Genomic DNA, 27098 nt, shown 5'->3' on the forward strand with positions numbered 1-27098 from the left:
AGGAAAGACATTTATTACAAATTATATTTTTCTATCAGGAGAGACTTTGGAAAGATCATCATGAAAGACTTTTGGGAAATCATTCACAACTGGACTGATTGAGAGGTGGTGTCTCAACACTAGAGTCTCTAACTTTGATTAAGTGATAGATACACCCCTCAAAAATCACCTTTCTAGCCTTTAAGGTATGAAATAAAACAACCCTTAGGCAACACTTTTTACAACCTTTTCACACTAAGACTAGATCATGTGGAAACTGAAGTCAGCATCCGGATCAAATAAAGCATAAGCATCTAACATAAGACTTTTAGGATACTAGTAACAACATTTGGAGAGCTTTCTTTATCCTGATGACTAGACATAACATACATACGGTTTTGACCTCCACATATTCTTGATGTATGCTCTTTTAGGCAACCCTACATGCGGGAGTTGTTGAAGTAGATTGAGCTCTGTTTTCCCATTACCTTGTCTCATCGATGGACACTATCTCAGAAAGTGATCCAACTGACTACACTTTTAACATCCACTTGTTCCATTATGACACTCTCTATGATGGGTGTACCACACTTGCCACAAGGTGGGGTTCATATAACTTCCTGAGCACACTACCCTATGTCTGAGAACTCGAAGCTCTAAAATTTTGGTTGTTCTGAAACCTCTGATCATTCTTATTTCTCAGTATAAGCGCACTACTTGTCGATGGTGCAGGTCCATATCACCTCTTCTAAAATGATGACTTATTTCATTCTCAATCATTTGTTTGTTGGACTAAGAACTTGCTGACTTTGCTCTCTTGCTCTAATGTCCCTCTTTATTTATTTTTGTTGCTTATTTTCTTCGACATGTATCCTACATTGCTTTTAAAAAAAATCTAATGTAAGTTTTCATATTAAACTATTTATAATTTTAATTTAAAGTACATGTGTTTATTAATTTAAAAAGACATTTTCCAATAGTTAAGGGGTATATCTGTAAGGCATGTGAAATAGACATCCGTAGTTTAAGAAAATAGGCAATCTTTAGTTTATTGTTAATATGAGACACTAGTGTATTCCAATTATTCTAACTAGTACTCACATGTCCAACTATCTAAATACAATTTATCTCTCATTATGCTTTGGGGTGAATAATATCTTCGGCGTTATATTTAATTCAAAAATACCCTTCAATTTTTCAAATGGACCAAAAAGTCCATTCTTTCGATGATTATTCTAAAACAAGAAAAAATAGCTCAATTTTATCTATGCACCATGGAGATGGAGCAATTTTACCTTTGTTTTTAAAAGTTTTATTTTGTTTTTTGTTTTGGGGTGGGGTAAAATGGTGATGATAGTTGAATGTAAGAAATATAATAAGATAAGATAATTTGCATTTTAAAAAATAGAAAATGTCATATAACATTTTTTCTTCTGATATCATGCACAATAGGTATGAATTATTATTTATCATGCATTTTTTCTTAATAATTTTTAAAAATAAAATGATAAAAAAATTGATTTGAATAAACATAAGCAACTAGTAGAAAAAAAATTAATATTGGTAATTATAAAAATATATTAGAAAAAACAAACAAAATATGAAAGGAATAAAGAAATAAAAATTAAAAATAAAAGATAAGACTTTATGATAGCCGTCTAAAGACCACACCAACGAGGAAAACGAAAGAAAAAAAAGAAAAAAAACGAAACCTTTTTCTGATGATGTTCATGTAAAGAGTCTCCTCTTCTTCCTCTTTTCTCTTCCCCCTTCATCGTTTATGGCTTCAATATAGCCCTAAAATCATCTAACCCGATTAGTTTTTTCAACTTTTCTCACCCTATAAATCTGCATAATCCTGTATAATGATGAATTTTTCGAAGTATTTGGGAGTTCGAGGCGATTAGAACTGGGAAATCCTTAGATCTGGTTTGTCTTTTTGGTAAGAAATTTCTTGCTTATATGGTTTGATTTTGTTGGAATTTTCATGGGTTAATTTGGGATTTTTGATGTGTTTCCTGTATTTGGGTTTTGTTAAAACTTTTGGAGGGTTTTGTTTTTCTCGTCTGGATCGGTTGTATTTGAGTCTATATTGTTTTATCCTAGATTGAAAATTTGGAAATTAAGGTTTGCTTTATATAAGGGGAGAATGATTGCGTGTTGCAGATGGCGAATATAATTATGATAATTTTCTGGCTTGTCGTTGTGGATTAAGGATTTTGTGTGGTTTAAGTGGAATCTGATTTTGTCATAATTTATTGGAGAGAAGTACAAATAATTATATGTTTTTCTAACCATATCCTTGTTCCACTTCTTAACCGTGTTAGTTTAGTAAGCTACACATTACATTTATTGATTTCTTAGTGGACGTAATGTTTGCTAAGGCGAAACTTATTTTGGAACGGAAGGAGTATAATGTAAATTGAGTGTTTTGGAGTATGAGAAAATAGGGCTTAAATGATGGTTGTAACAGTGTAAGCATTTTGCTGTTTTTAACCTATTAAGATATTGATAATACAGTGGTTATTTAACGAGTTTGAACTGAATTTAGAAACAAAAGAACTTGCTGAGCTTGGTTTTTACTGCTTAAGGTTTGTGTTTCTAGGTATTAAGGCTGGACGGTTTATTCTGGTGAGTTATCTATCAAAAATGAAAGTAACACTCTTAGCATGTTGATGGATGATGGAAATATAGCATGAATAAGTGAAATGGATAGTTAACCATTATGAAATTCATGTGCTTGCACTTATGTGCAATGTATTTATGCTTTGATGGGTATAAGGATGCGTATCATTTTCCTTTATAAAATTTCCTGCTAATATCTGTTTGGGATGTGTTCCTGCAGGTTAAATGTCTTGGTGTTGCTTCCCGAATTATTTTTGGGGGACATTTTGTCCACTTGATGGGTGATGACCATTCCAATGGATAGTAATTTAGACCATTCATCTCGGGAGCGAGTTCAACGCCTCTACAACAAGGTTTGTGTTTGCCTTATCTCCTTATTTCTTTACCATTTCAATTGAGTGTTTATGTTTATATATAAAAATATTAGGCGTTTGTTTGTGTTGTGCTTTACTTGTAAAGCTGCAGTTGAACATCCATTTAACGTGCCATATTTGTTGGCTGTATAGCTGCTAGTTGTATCTATCTAGATCATCTTTTTGCACAAAGAGCAACTGTATATTTGCTTGTTTAAAACATGTAATTGACATTTTTTTTGTTATCTTAATTTTTTTTTTTTTTAAAAGAATGTTGAGTTGGAGAAGAAACGGAGAAAAGCAGCACAAGCTAGAGTTCCTTCTGATCCAAGTGCATGGCAACAAATGCGAGAAAACTATGAAACTATCATCCTGGAGGATCATGTTTTCTCAGAACAACATGAAATAGAGTATGCCTTGTGGCAGATGCATTACAGGAGAATTGAGGAACTGCGGGCACACTTCAATGCTGCTGCAAATTCTAGTGGGTCAACCAATGGGAAGGGTCCTCCTACTAGTGGACCAGATCGCGTCACAAAGATCAGAACACAGTTTAAAACTTTCCTTTCAGAAGCAACAGGTTTTTACCATGATTTGATGCTAAAAATTAGGGCCAAGTATGGTCTGCCACTGGGATATAATTCTGATGATCCAGAGAATCAGACTCCTTCCTCTAAAGATGGTAACAAGTCTGTGGAGTTGAAGAAAGGATTGATATCGTGCCATCGTTGTTTGATTTATCTTGGTGATCTTGCTCGGTACAAAGGCTTATATGGTGAGGGTGATTCTAAAGCTCGTGATTTTGCGGCTGCTTCGAGTTATTACCTGCAAGCTTCTTCACTTTGGCCTTCAAGTGGTAATCCTCATCATCAGGTATTTTCCGCAATCAAAGGGGTGAATATTGGTTAATCTTCATATAAAATGGTTATTTTTCTTATTGTTCTTGTTGTGATGGCTGATTGTCTTGTTTACTCAGCTTGCAATACTGGCTTCCTATTCCAATGATGAGCTGGTGGCTATTTATCGCTATTTTCGCAGTCTTGCAGTAGAAAGCCCTTTTGCCACTGCAAGGGACAACTTGATTATTGCATTTGAGAAGGTAACCAACCTATCTTTGAGGTGACCCCTCCCCCGACCAACTTCTTTGGTAGGATCATGTCTACTAGGTTTGTTCAGTGCAGACTGCAGACTGTGATCTTGAGAGTGTGAGCAGACTATGTTACTCATAGGCAGATGCATGAAAAGGTTTAAAAGCATCAGTTGTTTAGAATGACTTGAATTATGTCATATATATCTCTTCTACTTGTATAAAAAAATCATATGTCTCTCTTTTGTGTGTCTATGTTAGAACTGTGAGATGCCATTGCAAACATCTTGTAGTAGTATTGTGCTTCTTGTGGTTCATTACCATAAATGATTTTGGTAAAAGCTAATGATGTTGTATCATTACTGTTCTAATAGCGGACAGTATTGAAGTTTAATGTAAAAGAAAACCGTAGACAGGTGGTGAACAGGTGAACTTGGTCGTTGCTTGGAGAATTTTTAATTGTAATCTATATACATAGAGCTGTACTATACCTTGTATTATGATCGTTACTTGTGGCCTTATCAGAATATGCCTCTAGTAAAATTGTCACATACATGTGTATTGTTTTTGTAATTCTGAACAAGAAATGGGGAAGGAATTTGTCACATACATACCTCTTGTCGCATCCAAAGGGTAGCGGCTGCGGTTTTCCCTTGTCATCAAAAAAATTTAAAAAAAATAAAATTGGGAAGGAACTTTGATTTCTATATTTTACTGTGATTTGGACAGTTTTTCCAGTATGTTTGATAGTGCAACCTTTACCAGAATATGTGGAGAACCTTTTCTTTCATTTTATTGGAAAAGTTGAACTCTATTAATATGAATACATGTTAGCTATTAATATGAATCACCAAGGAGGTGTGCAACTCATCAGTTTTGGGTTTCCTTTAGCCCTAATGCAAAAATATATTTAGTTATCTGAGATGTTATTGGTCCTTGTAAAATTTGTAAACAGTGACTTCTGTGTCATCTTTTGGCAGAACCGTCAGTGTTACACCAATATGCTGGGGGATACTAAAGTTTCCTCCACCAAGGCAGTACCTCCTCGCACGACTGGAAAAGGAAGAGGCAAAGGAGAAACAATGCAACCGATGAAAGATGATAAGGTTGAAGCAATCTCTGTTCAGGAAAAAGCTTCTAGTATGTCAGACATCTTCAAAACCTTCACCACGAGATATGTTCGACTAAATGGCATTCTTTTCACTCGCACTAGGTATTTTCCTGTCCATACTCTAATCGAATCTCTGCTATTTGGCTATAATATAACAATATGCTGATGTTGTACTTTTGCCATGTTTAACCAGCTTGGAGACTTTTGGAGAAGTGCAGTTGGTGGTTAAGAATGATCTGCTTGAGCTTCTCTCTTCTGGGCCTGATGAGAAGTATAATTTTGGTTCGGACGCTGCCGACTGTAGACAGGCTATTGTGAGGCTTGTGGCTATCCTGATATTCACTGTTCATAATGTGAACAGAGAAAGTGAAAATCAGTCATATGCTGAGATCTTACAGAGATCTGTTCTTCTACAGTATTCGTTTACTGCTGTTTTTGAGTTCATGGGTCATGTTGTTGAGAGATGCGTCCAATTAAATGATCCCACAACAAGCTTCCTTTTGCCTGGTGTTTTGGTGTTTGTGGAGTGGTTGGCATGCCATCAAGATGTGGCACTTGGCAATGAACCAGAAGAGAAACAAATGACAGCTAGATCATTTTTTTGGAAAAACTGTATTGCTTTCTTTAATAAGCTATTGTCCAGCGGGTTCAAGTTTGTTGATGACGACAAGGATGAAATGTGCTTTTTCAATATGAGCAGGTATGATGAAGGAGAAAGTGGTAATCGTCTTGCATTGCCTGAGGATTTTGAACTGAGAGGATTTCTACCTCTTCTTCCGGCACAACTTATCCTTGATTTTTCAAGGAAGCATTCTTTTGGTGGTGATGGTGGCATCAAAGAGAAGAAATCACGTCTCCAGAGGATAATAGCAGCAGGAAAGGCTCTTGCTAGTGTGGTCCGTGTTGGAGAAGAGGGAATATATTTTGACAGCACGGCAAAGAAATTCATCATTGGCATTGAGCCCCAAGTATCTGATGATTATGTACATAGTTGCGCGATGGAAGTTCCCAAATTAAGTGGTATTGAGCTGGAGAATCCAGCTGCAAGGCAGTTAACTGTAGGAGCTCCGCAGCCAAAGCAACAATTGTATGTGGAGTGTGAGGAAGAAGATGAGGTAATTGTCTTTAAGCCATCTGTGGCAGAAAAGCATGTCAATGGAAGCGCTTCAAACATGTCGACCACGGAAGTTCCGGTTTCTTGTGTTGGTGCTGCCAAGGTTCCTCCTGGCATTAGCATAGCCTCTTCTTGTCTAGGAAATGAGATGGGCCCATCTTCAGCTGCACTTGATGAATTGATCATGCCGAGTGCTTTGCATGCTAGTGTAAGGCCACCCTCAACTATTGCCAATAACAGTGGCCAATATATGCAGCCTATTCAACCAAATACTTCAATGTGGTCCGTTGAACAGGGTGCTTATATGAATGGATTGGCTAGCTTGAACTTGATAGGAAGTGGTCTGACTATAAAATCTGATTTGCAAGATCATTCAGGAGTATTTCCACCTGCACCATATTCGATCCCTTTTCCACAGTCTCTCAATTTTAGCATAGCAAATAATATTCCCGCTCAGGTTCCAGATGCTGCTATACCAACTAACTTCAGTTCACTTTCATCCCAAATAGTTGGTATTGACAGCATGTCAATAAAGTCTCCATCAGTCATGTCAACAAGCATAAAGAAAAATCCAGTCAGCAGACCTGGTAGGCATCTGGGTCCACCTCCAGGCTTTGGGTCTGTTCCTTCCAAAGTCGTGGATGAATCTTCATCAGCAATGACCGTAAAGATTGAACATTCTCTTCCTCCCATGGATGACTATAGCTGGCTGGATGGATATCAGTTGTCTTCATCAAATCAGAGCATTGGTTTCAATAACTCCATTAATCATTCAACACAAAACTACCACTCCATGAGCAAGAGCAGTAGCTCAGTTGGGATGGTAAGTTTTCCGTTCCCTGGGAAACAGGTAAACTCTCTGCATGTACAATCAGGGAACCAGAAAGGTCGGGAGGACTACCAGATATCTGATCAATTAAAACTGTACCAGGAGCAACCTCAGCAACTCAAGAGCGTAAATCAACAGTCTGTTGCACTGCCTCAGCAGCATCAAGGACAGTCTATGTGGGAACGCCGTTTCTTTGTGTGATATGGATACGAGAGATTAGATGGTATAATCCGTGTACCTTAAAGGAGAATTACCTTGAACAAATAAGCCCATATCTTTTTCCTTCCTACCCCTGTATTCATTTTTCTTACAGTTAGCTGCTCAAGTTTTTCCAGGTTGTTAACAGTTACTGTGGCGATGTCCAGCGGCCTGTTGCTAGGACGTTCAACCATCATATTTGCAGTATGGCCAAGGTTATTAAGTTTTTCTTGCAGCATGGATCGTCTTGGAGTGTTGCAGGCACTTGCTGTCGAGCAGGTATTGCCCTCCTCCCTCCTCCCATCTCTCTGTATTTCTCTTGGTCTTCCACTGTGCATTTGAGTGGACGTACTTTTGACAACTTTTTATGATTCATCCCGATGACACGGCCTTTTTGTCTGGCTAGTCTAGTGAGAAAGTTCCCCCACTATTTCCTTCTTTCCTAGCCTAGTTTCTGTGAGCTTACTTAAATAGTTGTGTGTGGCTGGTTGTCTGTGGAAGCTTTGCTAATAGTATTTGAGACATTGCTTTTCCTGTTTCTTTTTTTTTTTTTTTTATTGGGGGCTGGGGGTTAATGTAGAGTTGGAATCTGATTCCTATGCTTTTCTTATTCGAAGCCTGAACAATTATGATATGTCCTATCCTTAAGCTATTGAATTCCAATTTAAAATTCCCCAGTCACTTTTTTTCCTGTTTGTACCTCGAGGTTATTAAAGTTAATTCCCTGGTTGTGTCCAAGTAGTTTACCCTTCTAAGATTCTCATTCACTTGAGGGGAAACCACAGAGTTTGAAGCTGAAAGCAATGAATTTCTCACACTTTTTTGGGTGTATGCAGTTTGTGCCTAGCTCTCCAGACTGGATGAGTTAGACTGAGGTCAGTAGGTGCAGCGATTGGAAGCTTTGGAAGTAAGAACCTTGCATGGTTGGATGGTTTGCATGGTGGGTATATCAGGTTTTGGTGGATTGCTGGTTGCAGTCTATGAATGAGAAGCTAATCAATCTATCTGATAGTAGATCTCTCTTACGAAGTTCTTTTACATGCCATGATAAGCAGTGTCCAACTATTAAATGTGTAAGTAGATATCTTGGCAGTTCACATATCCGCCTGAAAGTTCTGTCATGGATTTTGCAAAAGATCATACAGAAGGATTAGTTATCCGAGGAGTAACTATGGATGTTTGATGAAAATAAGTTTGAGAATATGTACACACATATGGTTATCTCACTTTATCTGGTTTGTCGCATTGTCAACTAGTGACAATATCCTGTCGTGTTTGTTATTTGGATTTGTGATGCTTGTGATCCAGTTGGATAATTAGTGTCTGATCACCTGTATCTTGTCAGGCCAGTTTCCCAAGCAGGAAATACCTAAACTATTTGTTTTGATAGAACACCTTTCATCTTTTGTTTCAGTGTGTTCAGGCATCTACCTTCTCTGCCCCCCTCCCTCCCCCAACCCCCACGTCTGCTTATGTTTTCATACAAGTTCACTTTTCCAGTCATCAAATTTGCCTGTTATTGACAATGCTGGAAATGTCTTATGGTTTTTGTTTTCTCCTATTCGAAGTACCAACCCATGACTTTATGTTAAAATGCTGCAAAACTCTCTAGTGCTTATGAAGGTTGAAGGGTGAACGACAGCAAGATTAACTAATGTAGTTTATCTTATAGGTTCATGCTTTTGGCAGATGAAAAAAATGAAACAGCAAAACAATACTTGAAAGACTGTTATTTCTTACTTATTCATCTGCTATTTCCCTTCTCCGTACCCCGTGTATAGTGGAAGCTCAGTGCAAATAATGAGCAGCAAGTTTGTAGAGGTAGTTATTTTAACTAAATTTGTGCAATGGGACCTAAATTTTTATCGTAGAATCACCATTTTCAGGATGTTTTCGTAACGTCCAACATAAATGAATGGTCAAACGTTTTATTGACGATCACAAGTTGAAAGTGTTAATGCAGTGCCATGGTTGACCTTTGCTTCAATCTCAGCTCACACATTTAGAGAACATGAAATGGAGTCTTGGAGGTGTTATCTTCGTGTGACCAATAAGTAATGGGTTTGACCCCATGAAATAATGTTTGTTGCATCACGATAGTTTTCTAATTATATTCTCTAGGAATGCAACTTTTTGCAGACCTTGTGTGAACGTTATATGCTTCGTGAATCAAGCTACTTATTATGAGAAAACTTGCACAAAAAATTTGCAACTATGGACATATGCTCCATCCTTGCTAATGCTTAATTCTCATATTTAACTAGCTTAATTCTATGGATACATATTTAAACCATGCAATCTAATAGCTATTTTAGGATATCGACTGCTTTTCCCATGCGTCTGTTGAATGATATGCCTAATCAGTAAACTTGCTAGCTGCTTCTTCTGCTTGAAAATCTTGCTATTACGCTCCAACCATAAGCAATACATTGTGCTAGCCATTGCCAATTTATACGCAAGTGTTGTGCATGTACGCTCCATATACTTGATTGCCTAGGTAACCTCAGTTGTTCAGTTCATTATGCCTCTACTAATCACTTTCCAAGTTAATATTTTACTCTAATCTTTTGCAGCATATGCACATTGAAAGAATAGGTGGCCGAGATCCTCATTCACCTGTTGACATAAAGGGCATATCGAAAGCTCTATCACATCCCCTTTAGCCAATCTATCTAGTTGCAAGTCTTCCATTTACTGCTAGGTACAAAATTAACATCCATTTAGGAGCTCCCACATTTGTCCATACCAGTGATCTTCACTCTACTTTTGTCAATGGAGTATTTTCCACGTCTCTTAAACATGCCTCAGTATAGCCAGCCTCTTGTAGATGTTGGGCAGCTTTCAGAATTCTTTATACCACCCAAGAAGCTTGTTTTACTTGTATGTTTCACACACCATTTTACCCATAATAACTATGTATCCAAGCAACCCATAACTTCTCTTTTTTCTGGCATAGAATTCCACAACAATTTGCCTATTGCAACCTTGTTCCATGTATATATGTCAAGAAAATTATTTCCTCCATTTGCTTTGGGCCAACACGGATTGTCCCATGCAATTAAAGCCTTTCTTGAGGTCTTAGTATTTTCAGTCCATAAAAATCTTCTACACATAACATCCACTGTTTGGATAATCTTCTTAGAAAGGGAAAATATTTGGGACCTGGACATTTGAATACCATACAGTACACTATTCATGAGTTGAACTCTACATGCATATGATAAGAATTTAGTGGTCCAACTTGTAATCTTACCTAGCATCTTCTCTTGAAATGGTTTGCGTTGGACTATGGATATCCTTTTAGTACTCAAATGTACTCCAAGATATCTAAAAGGAAGCTACCCTTTAACAAATTTCAATTCTTCCAATATCTCCTCTTGTAGTTGTTGTTTAACCCCACCAAAATAGACACTACTCTTATCTATATTTGCAAGCAGGCCTGAAGTTGTAGAAAACTTTATAAAGCACTTATACATGCACTTCACTGTTTTTATATCTTCTATGCAAAACATCAATAAATTATCAACAAAGCTCAACTACATTATCCTCTGATTTTTGCATTTAGGATGATAATGAAAAGCAAGATTTGTCTCTAAGCTCTTCAAAATTATTGTCGGATAGTCCATAGCTAACACAAATAAATAAGGGGATCTTACCCCTCTCCTTGCTTTAAATGGTGTTGTACTATGTCCATTGATCTGAATAGAATATGTGACTGCTGTAACACACTGCATATCCAGTTGATGACTCTAGTAGGAATTTTAAGCTCCACTAGTATTTGCTCCAAGAATGTCCATTCCTTAGATTCATATTCTTTTTTCATGTCAATCTTCACCATACACATTCTAGAAATCCTCCATCTCTCATATCCTTTCAAAATTTCATGACTCAATATCACATTATCATTCAAAGCTCTTCCTGGTACAAATGTTGATTGATTAGAATCCACTAGATCCTTCCTGACTAATTTTAACCTAGCAGTGATCACCTTAGATATAACTTTGTATGTATATGGTTGATCAATATGAGATTAGCCTGTATTCACTTATTCTAGATGGATTTTCCACCTTAGGTATGAGTGTTACAACAATACAATTTATAGGCTGGAACATTTCCCCAGTGTCAAAGAAAGTTAAAACTGCATGTCTGATCTCCTCCCCACTGTTCATAATGCTGTTTTAAAAGCCACAACATTTAGTCCATCTTTTCCTGAAGCTTTTAGATCGCTAATGTCCTACAGAGCTGCTTCCACTTCCCTCTTTGTTGCTGGAGCTGCGAGCTGAACTGCCGATCTCTATTCAGAAGTCCAACCCTCCTTATTATATTGGTGTTCACACTTGGTAAGCAAGTAGTAGCCTATCCAAACAATCCATGATAAAAATTAATTGCCTCTTCCTCAACTTTCTGAGAATGCACAACAATACCTGCAAGAGACTAGTTATAGTATTTTGTGCCACTCTATTTTTCATATGAACAAAGAAGTATCATGTATTAGCATCACCTAGGTTCAACCATTGCACCCTAGACTTTTGCCTAATAACACTTTCTCAACCAAACTCCATATCTCCAATTGTTGTCTTCATTCCCTTTCTTGCTCCTTATTAGCATTCACCATATTATGGTCTATCATATCAGTTTGTACTTGTTGAAGTTGCTATCTAATGTGCTAGATTTTGTACTTCACCCATCTAAGCTCACTATTATTCAGCTCTTTAAGTACACTTTTCATCTTTTTGAGTTTCCACCAAATTGTCTTCATGTCTCATTTAGTATGTCCTTGCCAAGCTTGAATGATTATTCGAAGAAACTTTGGATGGTCCGCAATGCAATTAAAGAATCTGTAGGCTTTATAAGTATTCTTGCAATATTTACCAGACTCAGAGGGGAATGATCAGATCTTGATCTTGAATTTTTTACCTCCATAGCTGACATATGAATCATCCACTAAGCATTTACTATAAGCCCTATCAATCATACTACAGCTGTCTACAGATGTCCATTAGTCCAAGTGTATGAACTCCTAATTATTTTCAAATAATTCATCCCAACATCTATCAGAAAGTCATTAAAATCCTTAACTTCTATATCCTACATGGGGCAACCGTGAGGTCTATCTTATGTTTTTAGTTTTGCATTATAATCCCCCGTACACAACATATTCCCCTATGTGTTAGCAATCAAGTCCCTCAGATCCTCTCAAAGTTTCAACCTATCATGCACTGTATGTAGTCCATACACTGTAACAAACATAAACTCCAGGCCACTACCTTTTAATCTCACTCTAGATTGTATATGTTGATCAAACTTATTTCCCACAACACACTCTACATACTGAGGATCCCATAGTACCCAAACCCTACCCTTAGTAGTGAAAACATAATTATCCGCATATCTTCATCTTGATGAAATTTTTTGAATCATTTTATTTTGCATACCTTCCTTTACTTTATGTTCTAAGATAGCTATATATAGTACTAACAATATTCTCCTTCATAAAAAATTTGAACTCCTTCAATTTATGAAGTTTATTGATTCCTCTAGTGTTCCAAGTGAATAGTTGCATATGAACTAGTAGCTAACACATCACTAATACCCTCTTTGTGCATATGTTATCCATACCCAACACTTGTACTATCATGCTCATACACATTCAGAGTATCAAATTTATTCTTCATTAGTACTGTGTGAGAAGTCTATTGCTTAGGAGTAGCTTTGGCTGTTGATTTTGATGGCACCTGCTTTCATGCTTCCTCTTAAGACATTTTTGTTGGTTCCTTAGTCCCTTGTGTCTCCACCTACCCCTTTCTGCTTACATCAATCTTATGTATACATTTATTCTCCCTTCTAGATGGTGCTGGAGGTCGAACCCCTTCTTTCGCATGGAACTTATGGCCCACTTGGATGCACTTAGGGGCCGTTTGGTTACTGGTTAGAGTTATGCATGTATTAGTTATACAGAGTTTAGTTATGCATGTATAGTTATACAGAGTATTAATTATGCAGGGTTTAGTTATGCAGGGTTTAGTTATGCAGGTATTAATTATGCAGGGTTTAGTTATGCAGGGTTTAGTTATGCAGGTATTAATTATGCAGGGTTTAGTTATGCAGGGTTTAGTTATGCAGGTATTAATTATGCAGGGTTTAGTTATGCAGGGTTTAGTTATGCAGGTATTAATTATGCAGGGTTTAGTTATGCAGGGTTTAGTTATGCAGGTATTAATTATGCAGGGTTTAGTTATGCAGGGTTTAGTTATGCAGGTATTAGTTATGCAGGGTTTAATTATGCGGGTATTAGCTATGTGGATATTAGTTATGTAGGTATTATTTAGTTATGTAGAGATTACAATACATGAATTATTAACTATTATATTAAACTTGTAGTAAATTATTAATATATATTATTTACAAAATAATAATACATGTTAATAAAATGTGGAATATATTGAATAATATACAATGCTAATATTTTTATTTTTTTTAATCAACATTGGACCATGTCCATTTATTCATCAAATAAAAATGTGTCCAAACAAGGTCCAAGAGTGACCAAGTCGGTCAACAAAATAGACAAAACAAAAACAACTAGAAATAATCTAATTTGGAAACAAAAAAATCCTAAACTGATAGAACAACTCCAGCATAATGCTAATATTTGATTAGCATATGTACCGTCAAAAAATATAAAACAGTAAAGTTTCCAATTAAAAAAAATAAAAAAAATTAAAAGAAATGAAAATGATCGATATATGAAAAGAAATAAAAACAACAAACGTAGATAGGAAAACAGTAAAGTTTCCAATAAAATAAAATAAAATAAATTAAAAGAAATGAAAATGATCTATATATAAAAAGAAATAAAAAATTAATAGGGTAAATATGTAATTTATCATTTTAATACATGTATAACTAATACCCACATAACTTATTCCACTTTCTACCCAGCATAACTTTATACATAGATTCCCTCATAAGTTATGTTGGTATTAATTATGTAGGACTACAAAAAATGCAACCAAACACCGTATAAATTAATACGTGAATAACTTTTATACAACATTTAAATTCTTACCAACCAAACATGGTATAAGTTATGTTGACTTTTATACCTAATACAAAACTTCTACCAAACACAGTAAAGCTAATACAACTTTTTATACATGAATAAGATGTCTCTTATACAGTTTGGTAACGACTCCTTAGTACAATATTCCAGCACCAATTCATACTATATTATTTGTTCAAATATTTGGCCATTAGGATCCTCCACCTTCAGCTTCTTTGGTCGTTCTCTAGTAACATCCATTTCAATAAGAACTTGAGTAAAGGATATTCGATCTACTTTAGTAGTACATTCATCCGCATATAAAGGAACCCCAAGTCCACTACTAAGCTGACTTAAGGAGTCCATACTCCTACAATTTAGAGGAAGATTAGGGTATTTCATCCAAATAGGCACTGTCTGTAGTGCTATCCACCTCTTTGTTTAATTTTGTTAGTCTGCACCAATTAGTAATTTACTAACTTAACTTTTCACCCAAGTGTAAAACAGGTTGCCTAACGTGTTCCAACAAAGCAGTAAGAATAGTAACTAAAAACATAGTATTTTACGTGGAAAATATCCGACTCAAAAGATGTAAAAAAATCACGACTTGTACCCCTACATGATTTAACTCCAACTTCACTAAATTACTGAGCCTCCACAGAAAATAAATTACAAACTTTGCAGCCTACGAAACTAACTCTAATTACTTAACTTTAAGCTATGGATTTAGATTACAACTCTTGCAATCCTAGGAACAAACTCTAATTCCTAACCTTCAAGTTATGAATTCAGATTACAACTCTTGTTATCCTAGGAACTAACTCTAAATCCTAAACTTTAACACAAATATCACAACCAGAAGACAACACTCCTAATTCAGTTTTTAACTCACTAAACTAAGATTACATCACGACTCAATCACAAAGAAAAACTCCTAACACATAAACTCTGTAAAAAGACCAGGTTCTTCGATGTGTTCCTTTAGTTCGCTAGTAGCACTTGTGAAGTCAATTTTTCAATTGCTCTTTTTGCTCTGTAAGTGCACAAGTATTCTGGACGACTTCACCTCTATTTAAGCACAATTCTTCATAAAATTATTGCTCACTTCAAACTCCTCATTGGTTGAACTCTCTTGACTTAGAGTTTCTATTTCAAGTAAGACCCCTTCTTCAATTCAAACTTCTTGCTTCTTTAGACTCCTTCAAATCAAGTTCTTTAATTCTTTTGTATTGTATTTGAACTCCAACTCTTCAATTCAACAGTAAATGGAAGATTTATACTTCAAGTAAGACTCCTTATTCAATAGAAACTCCTTACCTCTTTAGACTCTTTCTTCAAATCAAACTCATTGATTTTTTTTCATTATTTCATCACTTGTTTGATTCCTTGTGTTTTATCACAAAATTTCTTGATTTCTGCACTATTGTCTTTATTTATTTTAAAGATTTTTCGATCAACTGCTTGTGACAGTGTACCTTTGGACCATGTTGACTCATCTTTCTTTGTCAATCATCAAAACTGCATAAATCCCAACAAATTCAACTACCTTCTCCCCATTCTTCATAACCGGAGTCACGTAGTTGAGACCCAAACCCTTAGCCGACAATCTGTTAGTATCAAAGAAATTCGCCCATTTGTGCTTAGGTTCATCCTTAAGCTCCAATTTCCTTTGCGCAATTTTGGGCATTACCCCAGTATTCTCATTTTCCTCTTCTCCAGATCTCTCTTCATTGCAGTACTATGCTCCAGATTAATGGAGCCCGTTATTGTTCCATTGGTTTATGAAGTCACCTCTTTACACTCTGTTTAAATCATTATTACTCATTGTTTCATAATGTACTGTATTGTATTGTACTCTATTGTACTGTACTGTATGATAGATCTAATGTTTGGCTAGACTATATTGTTTGTTGTTGTTTAATAATATTTTTATTGTTTGGTTTGACAGTATCGTACTATATTATAATTTATAAATTTACTAAAATATCCTTAATTATTCTAGGGTAGGAGGTTTGACTAGAACTAAACAATATATGGTAAAGGGTAAAAAAATATTATGAAATATTATGCCATTATATAATTGAAAAAAGAATTAAGTAACAATGGGAACACACCAAATCGATTGTTCCATAAAATGAGAATTTTCATTGTTACGTAACAACAAAATTTAACAATACAATACAATACATTTTAATTAACAATCAAAACAAACATTATAGGTATGATAACGATACAATACAATACAATGGATAACAATGATCCAAACAGAGTATTAGCTACATGCGACCATTGTTCCATAGGTAACTTATTCTTCCTTGCAGGAATTTTCCCCAACTTGACACTGCTTGTCCTTGACCGTACTACCTCCTTCATAACAATATTTTTCCACTGTCATCCGTTGACATTCTGGGCTTTATCTCTTATCTAAATCAGAGATGGAATTCCGAAAAATCAATAAAATTTTGAATTATAATCAATTGTTAGAGAATTCACTAGTTTTTTCTTGACGTCATTTTACATTTATTTATTAGTAGAGAAAATACATAATGGGGTAATAAATTCACATTGAACAAGAATAAAAGGGGTAATTGAACCCCTATCAAGTTGAAGTGTCTCCTTAAAATTAAGGTGTAAGTTTAGAAAAAATAATAATGTTTCCCCTTATATTTACACCTTAATTTTAAGGAGGCACTTCAACTGTATGGGGTCCAATTACCCTTTTATACTTGTTCAGTGTAAATTTATTACCCCATTATAAGGCATGGAAAGTGTACTATACTCTCCAAAAGAGCTTTAGGTGATAAATTAATTTTACTTTGTTTTAACGTTTCTTTCATAAAAAAAAAAATATTATTACCATTTTAAAAGAGAAAATGTTTAAAATATACGTAAAGTTTGGATGAACTTGTTGTTAAACATTCTAACTTTGCGAGAGCTCTATGACCCCATGGATTATTTTAAAGTGAAATATGTCCCTTTAAAAATTCTCACTCTGATTTGTGTTAAATGGTCACAAATACGCGCCGACACGTGTCTTTTTATTTCTTATTTTTTAAAAAAAAACTTTTTTATTTTCCTTACCATATTGTATTCAACGTTTTCTTAATTTATTTTTTTTCTATTTTGCTACTTCTAAGAAGCCATGTTTCTTTAAAATATAAATTTTAACTTTTTATTTATATCTTAAAAGAAATTACAATACTCTGAGCAACAACCACTTATTGTCCAAATGGACTTGCTAAAAGAGGAAACAAATAGACTAAAATTTGAAAAGGCCAAAAAAGGACCAACTGGGGTGGGCATGGTATAGTACGGTATTGTATTGATTCAATCTTTATGCTTGGCACGGAACTCTTGTTTCGTGTGGAGCGAATTGGATGATCGGGACGAGGGCTGCCCCCTCTTCTTTTAAAAATTTTGATACCATAATTTCAGTATTCAATTTTCTTAAACATTATTACCATATCAGTTTAATTCGATATGGTTCGGTATTCTACGGTATGGTAAATCGGTAGCCATAGTTTGTTCTAAATTAACTATTATATACTCGTATAATAGAGTATTATGACTTCGACAATTAAAAAAAAAGTCTCAATTCTATCATACTAACACATTAGAAATATATATTCAAAATAAAGTACAAACAACTCCTTTTGTTAATCAATTAAATTTCAAATACATTTCAATCAAAATAGAGTAGTCAAAGTTTCAACTTCTAAACATTTAGTTTATACTAATACTAGACTGCATATTTGTTAGTATTTTAATAATATATGTGTGTGTGATTTATGTAACTGTATACTTCTGTATGATATTCGGTATTTCGGTATGTTATTTCTAAATATCAAATACCATATTGAATACCAAAAAAAAATGTATACCATATACCATACCAAATGCCATAATACCAAAATCACGATATTAAATTTTTTGATATGGTATGATAATTCGGTATATAACATAACATACTCACCCCTAATTCTATTACGTATACTCTAAGTAGAGGGTTTTCTAAATCTCTCTAAATTCCACTCTTCTTCTATAACACCTCGGAAATTGAAAAAGAAAAGGGTTGCACTTTTGGGCACTGAAGCAGTTTCTTCAAGTCGACCTATGGACTATAGGATGCTCTACGGGTGTAGGAAGGCAGTCATGGAAACTAAGTGGAGGTTTTGAAAATGTCAAGTCTCTGATGATGGTCCATGAGTGAACAAAATGGGTTGAAATAAGTCCTACTGGCCGTAGGAAGTGCCCATAAAAGCAAGGGCGGCTCAAAGTAATTAGAGGCCTAAAGCGAAATTTCAATTAGAGGCTTAAAATCTAAATAAACTTCATATATATTTATTTAAAAATTATTTTTCTAACTTTTAGATTTCAATTAGAAGCCTAAAATCTAAATAAACTTTATTTAAAAATTATTTTTCTAACTTTTTAGATGTAAATTTTTGCTTAAAATTTCTTTATATATGATTTCTTCAAATATCTTTTTTATTATTATTAGTTTTAGGTAAGATTTTATCAATTCAACATTAGAAAATACTCTTTTACTGGGGCTATTACTATATGAATTGTTAACATAATTCTTAGTAATAAGTTGACAAACTTTAAATAAAAATAAGAGTTAAAATCATAGAATTTGATTCAAGAAGTTGATAACTTGATATATCCTACTTACTATGTTTGTTGTATTGCTTGAAACTTTAAGAAGAAATAAAAAAAAATTGCAATTTACGTTGTTCAGCTCTTTTCGACTATTGATTCATATTTTTGACAGTCTATTACTCTACCTTATCAAAGATTTGAAAAAAAAAAGAGTTCAAACAGATAAATAATATGAGTGTTAGCGAAAAATAATTGATTTTTTCTATTTGAATGGGGTTAAGAAAAACAAAATAATATAATTTTATGTAAAAAAATTAACAAAAAAATTATTCTTGGTTATAATTTGAGGCCCCCAATTTATATGCCTCAAATTTTGTATGCAAGGGCCGCCCCTGCGTAAAAGTTGTTAGGACTTAGTGAAATTTTGAAATGGCTTTTGGGTTCTACGACCAAGTCCTATGGACCATAGGAACAGTTTCCTGGAAGTATGCCAATTAATGAGCCCTAGTAACAATTTTACGATTGACCAGGTTGATCCATAGAAAGCCTTACGGACTGTAGGTCCAACCGTAGACATTGTCCGACGATTTTTAATTGCGGGTGTTTTAATCTTTTTCTACCAAATTAACCCTTAAACTATGTCGTTTTGGTCTATACTACCCCTATAACTAAATTTATTCTTCAAAACAACACCCATTCCCTCCCATTCACCCAAACTCAAAAATTCTCTCAAGGGTTTCTTCTCCAAATTCTCTCAAATAATTATCAAGTCAAGCTAGGGTTTCATCAAGCTTCAAGGTCTCTTGTTAGGAATTTGATTACCCAAGGTATGTGGGAACTTCACCAATAGATTCTTTTCATCCATTGGATTTCAAAAGAGTTCTAATTTTCCAATTGATTTCACCCAATTCTTTTAGGATTTCATGTGATTCTCCATGGGTTCAATTCATTATGATTCAACTATTCATATTCAATATTATAAGGTATGATTTGATCAAATTACATGATTTTCAGTTGATTTCATATGGACTCATGCCTATGTCTATTTTATGAATATGAACTATGATTATGAACTTATGAATTATGATTATGAATCTATGCATGTTTTATAAAAATAATGATTTATGACTAAAAGATATTTTAAAGATAAAGTGTCAATGATTTGTGAAAGTTTTTCTCACATTTGAATGGAAATCATGATTTGGATGCTTAGATATGTAAGTGTCTAAATAAATGAAGTTATGGTCATGATTTTGAAATGAGCTATTCTAATATGAAATTATGATTGGTTTGGTAGTCTTAATAGTTGCCCTTTCAAGTATTTTGATGGTGATTATGTATTTTCCATTGGAGTTTACTTAGCACCAAGAGGACTTTGAGATGGAGACTTTCCCGTTTGTAGATACCGGGTGTCTAGAAGCAATCTCCTTGTCCCAAACTACGTGCCCCGGTAGGATTGTCTTAAATGAGCTAACTAGTGGATCCACCTTAGCAATTATGAATGATACATAGTTCTACCTTGGCAAGTAGACTCTCTTTTCGGTGTGAGGGTTATACCGAATTCCATGTTATAGCTCACATGGTCTTATTGTAGGTTAACGGTAAATATCCCACAAACTAACTATGTTTTCTTCACAAGTGTTTTCAAAGCTTTTCTATGGTTTTCAATATGCATTGACCTTGTCATGAACTATGATTCCTTTAAAGGTTTTTACTACATTTTACTTGGTCATGCATATCATGTTTAAGTTCATCATACTATCATGCCTATGTTTTTATGCATTTACCTATATTGAGTACATTCAAAGTACTGATGCATATTGTGCCTATATTGATCCATAATATAGGTTCCGATGCTCCTCCTCCCGAACGTGGCTAGTCAGGATTGCTCCGCTATAGACTGGATTGGTGAGTCATCATGTTTTGAGGGAAAGACCATCGACTACTTTATTGCTTTTAATGTCATTTGAGTATTCACATTTTATTTGTAACTTAGGGGTTGTCCTAATCACATCTATGAATAGAAGGCTCATATCAAACTTAGTAGGATTCACTGTATTCTCTTATGTACTCTGTTGGTATCTTTTATGTCATCTTATGGGTTGAGACTTATATTACTTACTAGTTTTTCGACACGTGCATTGCACGTGATTACGAATTCAGAAAATATATGTTATAGTAAATAGTATTGCTTAATTAAGCAAAGATTTGACTAATAAGCTTTGCACAAAATAATATTGCAGATTATTTTATGACTGTTCAATGTGGATCGTCATATATATATCTCTTATTCACGTGAACCTATGAAGATGATGAATGAAAAAATTTATTAGTTAAATGCAATAATGTATATATTTATTTCAATTTGATGATGTTCAATCTTGTAATTAGTCGTATCTCAATAATATTACCTTATAAACGATATTTGTTGCGCATTTTTCTTGTCATCTAACCAAATGTGCTTTGCACGTGTATTCCACGTTAAACTTTTTAAATGTCATATGAACATGTTAAGTGAACAACTGCAATACATTTTATTTTTTAGAACTATTTATTGTACACATTAATTTTTGTTTTATAAGTTATAACATAATAGATTACGTTTTTATTGTTGGCTCTCATATTTGATTTCTCGGTTGACTATGTACATAAATCAAAGATAGTTAACTGACTGTCCATAGTTAACTAAGAAAGGTTTCCTTTTTTTTACCGAAAAAACTAAAAATTAAAATTAAAGAATATAAGCTATCTGTGAAATCATATATATAATTACTTGTTTATCTTACACCTAACAAATATATAGTTCATATACTTGTAAATGATTTTCAATTTATTCAACCAAGCATGATTCGCCCAAGAAAAAATAACAACACCGTGTTATCACATATATATGGGCGGTATAATAATATGAACAATATTTTGTCAAAGATTAATATAAGGAAAGATGAAATATAGAAAGAATTAATGTAATAACTATGAGAATTTATAATATTATAACTAAAGAATATAAAAGAGGGTGACTAACGTTTGAAATTTTTAGTAATAACTAAGAGAATTTATAATGTTATAACTAAAGAATTAATGTTCAATAGTTGAATTTCTAATAAATTTTATACTTACATAAATAAATAGGATTTTTAATTAATGTTTTTTTATAGTTATTTGATTTTAATTTAGTGTAGGGACAAAATGAAAATGTTTATTCCATATTACTGAATATAAAAATTATTTGGTAAATGATAAATTTTAAATGATTCATATATATTCACATATCTTCACATTTACAAGTCATATGAATTTTTCTTTATCTAAAATACTCAAATTTTAAGAAATAGTAAGTAAGTAAAAACAAAAGGGCAATGTGTATATAGTAATAACTATTTTTAAAGCAAACTTCCTGACAATCTAAATCACATAAGTAGAATTGATAAATAAAATCATTCTTTTGTCATAAACATCAAAACACAAATCGTGACAATTATCTAACTCTTAAGAAGTCTAATAATTTTGGAAAAAGTTATTCAGAAATATATATCTACATCACAAGAAAAATTGTTAACAAAAACAAATTAATTTAGACTACATCATGTTAACTTCAAATATTGGAACATTACATATTAATGTATATATTAAGTAAAAAAAAATTATTATTATTATATCATCAAAATTATTTTCCTCAAGTACTCGAGGTTATGGAATATACAAACTTAGGATTTAATGATTTACTTCATCAGAATAGTGGTACCTCATATTCTACTAAACTTCAAACTCACTCAATGTCAATAAGTCACACTAATATTTTTAAAATGTAAGAAGAAGAAGAGTAGAAGATTAAAAAAAATTGTAGTTGAAAAATGATAGGAAGCCCCTCTATTTATACTCAACAAACGGTAGTATGAACAAGTGTTTTTTGTGTATTATCTGAAAAGTCATGACTTCTCTGACAAGTCACAATCCTTTGAAAAAGTCACAACTCTTTGGAAAAGTCACAACTCATTGGAAAAGTCACAACTCTTTGGAAAAATCACAACTCTTTGGAAAAGTCACAACTCATTGGAAAAGTCACAACTCTTTGGAAAAATCACAACTCTTTGGAAAAGTCACAACTCATTGGAAAAGTCACAACTCTTTGGAAAAATCACAACTCTTTGGAAAAGTCACAACTCATTGGAAAAGTCACAACTCTTTGGAAAAATCACAACTCTTTGGAAAAGTCACAACTCATTGGAAAAGTCACAACTCATAGAAAAATCACAACCCTTTGAAAAAAATCACAACTTATCGAAAAAGTCACAACCTAAGTTAGGAATATTATAGTAATTTAACATTCAAGTTAAGAGTTAATGTTTTTAAGATAATATAGAAATATAGATATAGATAATCTCTCTTATTTTATTTGTTTTATGTCATGCTTATGTCTTTGAGTCGTGACATCTTCTCCTCTTAGATAAGAAAATATTTTCGCCTTGGATTAATCATCGCCTCCGCTTTCTTTTTCTGTATGTGTGAACACTGGATCAGCTAACATGAGTAATTTCTTCTTCTTATTGCTTTGATTCCTCCTCCTGCTAAGCTAACTCTTTCCTTTCGGGTGTGTTCTTCGATGGATGGGGTTGCAGGTACATCCCAATTTTTTTCTGAGGGTTCACCTGTTCGGTTTATTTTATATTCTATAACTTTTTTTAGGTAGAGAAGAATTGAAGATACCTTTTGAACTTGACACAAATTATTAGTTTCGTTCTCGAACTATTGACAACCTTAAAATACTCCTCTTTTTTATTAACTAAATTTAGGTACACCCTCGATCTGCCACATGACATAACAAGTTGTCTCAAACTCTTGTAGGGGCATGTGACTCTTACTAAAAGGTCGAGAGAAGTGTTGAAAACACCTCTAAACTTGACGAGAATTTAGGGGTGTATTTCATACATGTTGCAAGATCAGGGGTGTATGTAAGTTCAGTTAGTCAAGTAAAGAGGTGTTTTTAAGACTGTCAATAGTTTAGAGATGCAACTAATAATACATGTGAAATTTCGGATGTTTTCAATACTGCTCTCTCTTTTAAAAATAAATAAATTATTGAGATCTCCCTCTACTAAAAATGGAGATTTGGAGTGGTGAGGTTGAGAGATAAGTAAGAGATGGTCAATTTGGGGTTAATGAACTTGAGAAGGTGGTGATTCAAATCTTATATTTTATAGTGGTAACCCTTTGTTAGTGAATTATATCCTTATATGATAATTTGACCCCCGCAAAGTTAAAGTGTCTCCTTAAAATTAAGTTATAAGTTTAGGGGAATTTTACGTATTTCTCTATAGACAATGCCTGCATTTTTTTTATGATATATCAGGAGGTTAATAAAAACATGAGAAATTCACAATATCATGAATCAAAAAGTTTTTGTTGTAAATAAGTGTCTCTTAATAAATTAAAATAATAAATTTTAGAACTTCTATTTGTTTTTTCTCAAAATGAACGTATCTAGAGAACTAAAATTTGAAAGTTTAGTGCATTCATTCTTGAACTCCTAAATACATTTTTGATATTCTAAAAGTCATGACTTTCTTTAATGGTAGCTTAAAATTTTCAATAATTTTTTAACATATAAATTGAGGTTCGTTCATTTGAAAAACATAAGAGACATATTGAACAATTTTCTAATTTGAAAGTGTACTAAAGAAACATTGATCAAAGGGTCAAATTATTCATACATCAAGAATAAGTGAAAACCACTTGAATGCTACCTTATTGTAGCTTAGTTGAATCAAATATAGTGTTATTGTTGATTTTATATTTGCTCATGAAAAAGACTTCAACTATATTTAAATAATGACTTTACTCAACTCTAAGTCAACCATGTTTCGTTTGGTTTTCTATTATTATCATTATATCCATGTTATAACAGTTCAAAGAAAGTTGACTTTAGATGTTCTCAACTTTATCAAATTCTAATTTTAAATTATTTCATTAAAAAAACTTTTCTATATGGCGTAATTATTTTTAAAAATTAAACTTTAGACTTATGGGGATATTTTATACATTAGAAAATTGATATAGTAATTAAGGTTCACTAAAAATGGTAAACAATAGACCAAAAAATCGATCCATTTTTTTTTAAAAGAGAAAATTGTATAAAATAACAAACTATTAATTCAAATTAAATGTTATAACCACAGTTTGATTTAATTGTAACCCGTAGCAAACAGTTGTCATTCGCCTCTCTCCTTAGGTTTCTCGCTCGTCACTCTCTCCCTCGCCTCTCTTGCTTTTATACAAACACAAATGTGTAAAATGCGTTTGTGTTTGTATAAAGCGAGAGAAAATTGTATATACAAATATGAATACATATTTTCGTCTTATACACTTATAATTATACAAATACAGATCTTCCCCTGCTCAGTTCTCTTTTGTCTTTCTCTCTTTCTCGCTTTAATACAAACACAGATTATACAAATTACAATGTATAATTTGTGTTGTATAAAGCGCGAGAGAGAGATAGAGAGTGTAACACCTCGTATCCTAGATAGACCAAAATGCAGATTTTGAGAAGTTGCAGGTGCAACCCACGGTTTCCATCCACGAACCGTAGGTCAGACCACGGCCCGTGCTGGTGGTCCGTGGTTCACCACTGCAACCCCTCCCCAAATCCAGCTCAGAAAATCGGCTAAGTCTCGACCCACGGTCCGTAGGTCAGACCACAGTCCGTGGATCAAGACTTCTTTACCCAGCCTCTGACACGAACTACGGTTGACTAGCACAGACCGTCGTTCGATGCACGGCCCGTAGGTCCCGTCCGTCGATCACTCCGACAGCAGTTAAGTCAGGGGTCTTTTGATATTTCCTATTTCGTTGGACCCCTAAGCTACATCGTTTAGACCCTAAATTATGAGGTTTTAGTCAGTTTAAGCCTAGAAACATAACTAGAACTTACCTAAGTCAAATCATTAATCAAAACTTAGAAAATTAGAACGCTAAGAGGAGAAAGAAGTCAAGAACCCTAGTTCAAGAACGCAACAAGTTTTCTTCAGTTCTAGCCTAGAAATCAAAGGATTTCTCCGTGGAATTCATCGTCAGGTATGTGGAATTTCACTAGTGGGTTCCTTTCACCCATTAGGTCCTTAGAATTCAGTCAGTTTCTTGATTCCCTTATTATGAATAGACCTAGGGTTTCTAGAATTACAGCAGATCATCATGAATTAGTTATTAACATGTTACAAATCAGATTATCATGTTATTACATCGTTTCTCGCATGAATTTCAGAACCCTGGCTATGTATTTCTTTAGTTCTTGAATTACACATGCAAGGTCAGATATCTGAGTTATTCAGTTATACATGCCACAGTTATTAATGCATCAATATCAGTTTAATTGTTGCATTCTCACTTTGCATGTTCAATTCGAGCTATCCAGTAACTTACAGAAATTCAGTCATAATGTGTTAATCACTTAATCCATTGGGAGTAGCATAATACCGAGTTGGACTAAGGTTCAGCGTACCCAAATAGTCCCAGAACTACTAGCCATGTATGTTGTAAATCCCCTCTGTGGGCATCATTTCAGTGATCATGCCAGTATGCATCTATACCTCTGGCAGGGTATATTGGGTCCTCTCAATGGGGAGTATACATCAGACTCCATATTTAGCTCATATGGTTTTATTATCGGTTATTAGTAGCTCCCACAGTCCAGTCAGATTCTATTGCATTGACCATTTATCAGTATAGTCAGTATTCAGTTTCAGCATGTTATAAATTGGTCACTGTATTCAATTATCTCAACATTCAGTATCTATATCATGTTCAGATTATGGCATTGCTTATTTGCTTTGTTCAGTTATATGTTATTTCAAATGTATTCTATCCTGCATGCTCAGTACCCTTCAAGTACTGACGCATACTCTGCGCAACATCTTCTTGTGATGTAGGTTTAGATTCTCAGCATCCAGATCACGCTTAGATTGGTTCCCGATCTCCAGTTTAGCAGAATCAGTGGTGAGTCCTCATTCTCCGAGGACAATAGTCATGAGTTTCTTTTTAGTATTTTTAGTCCTTAGTTTCAGTTTTGCTAGACTTAGTTGGGGCTTTTCCCAGCACTTCTAGTCAGTTAGTGGCTATTTTCAGACATAGTTAGATTCAGCTTAGTATTTTGAGTTTGATA

At 33.9% G+C, this 27098-nt stretch overlaps 1 protein-coding gene across 3 annotated transcripts; it reads left to right on the plus strand.

The window, feature by feature from the left end:
• Positions 1–1637: 1637 nt before the first annotated feature.
• LOC102596652 (protein SMG7) lies at positions 1638–8709 on the plus strand. 3 transcript variants are annotated; one of them, XM_006347975.2, is made up of 9 exons: positions 1638–1921; positions 2825–2957; positions 3228–3830; positions 3934–4056; positions 5025–5257; positions 5349–7119; positions 7201–7321; positions 7434–7575; positions 8133–8709. In XM_006347975.2, the coding sequence occupies exons 2-7, from the start codon at positions 2889–2891 to the stop codon at positions 7297–7299; spliced, it is 2898 nt and encodes a 965-aa protein (XP_006348037.1). In that variant the 5' UTR covers positions 1638–1921; positions 2825–2888; the 3' UTR covers positions 7300–7321; positions 7434–7575; positions 8133–8709. The 3 variants fall into 3 exon arrangements, with proteins under 3 accessions (XP_006348037.1, XP_006348035.1, XP_006348034.1); XM_006347973.2 differs by having other exon boundaries at positions 5349–7321; positions 7425–7575; XM_006347972.2 differs by having other exon boundaries at positions 5349–7321.
• The last annotated feature ends 18389 nt before the right edge of the window (positions 8710–27098 follow it).

The sequence above is a fragment of the Solanum tuberosum genome, unplaced genomic scaffold (genome assembly GCF_000226075.1).
Source record: "Solanum tuberosum cultivar DM 1-3 516 R44 unplaced genomic scaffold, SolTub_3.0 scf00097, whole genome shotgun sequence".
Taxonomy (NCBI): Eukaryota; Viridiplantae; Streptophyta; class Magnoliopsida; order Solanales; family Solanaceae; genus Solanum; species Solanum tuberosum.

Coding starts and splice junctions, on each gene's coding strand:
- LOC102596652 (XM_006347973.2), top strand. CDS start 2,889: ATGACCATTCCAATGGATAGTAATTTAGACCATTCATCTCGGGAGCGA. Junction 3,831..3,933: donor GTGGTAATCCTCATCATCAG/GTATTTTCCGCA, acceptor TTGTTTACTCAG/CTTGCAATACTGGCTTCCTA. Junction 4,057..5,024: donor TGATTATTGCATTTGAGAAG/GTAACCAACCTA, acceptor ATCTTTTGGCAG/AACCGTCAGTGTTACACCAA.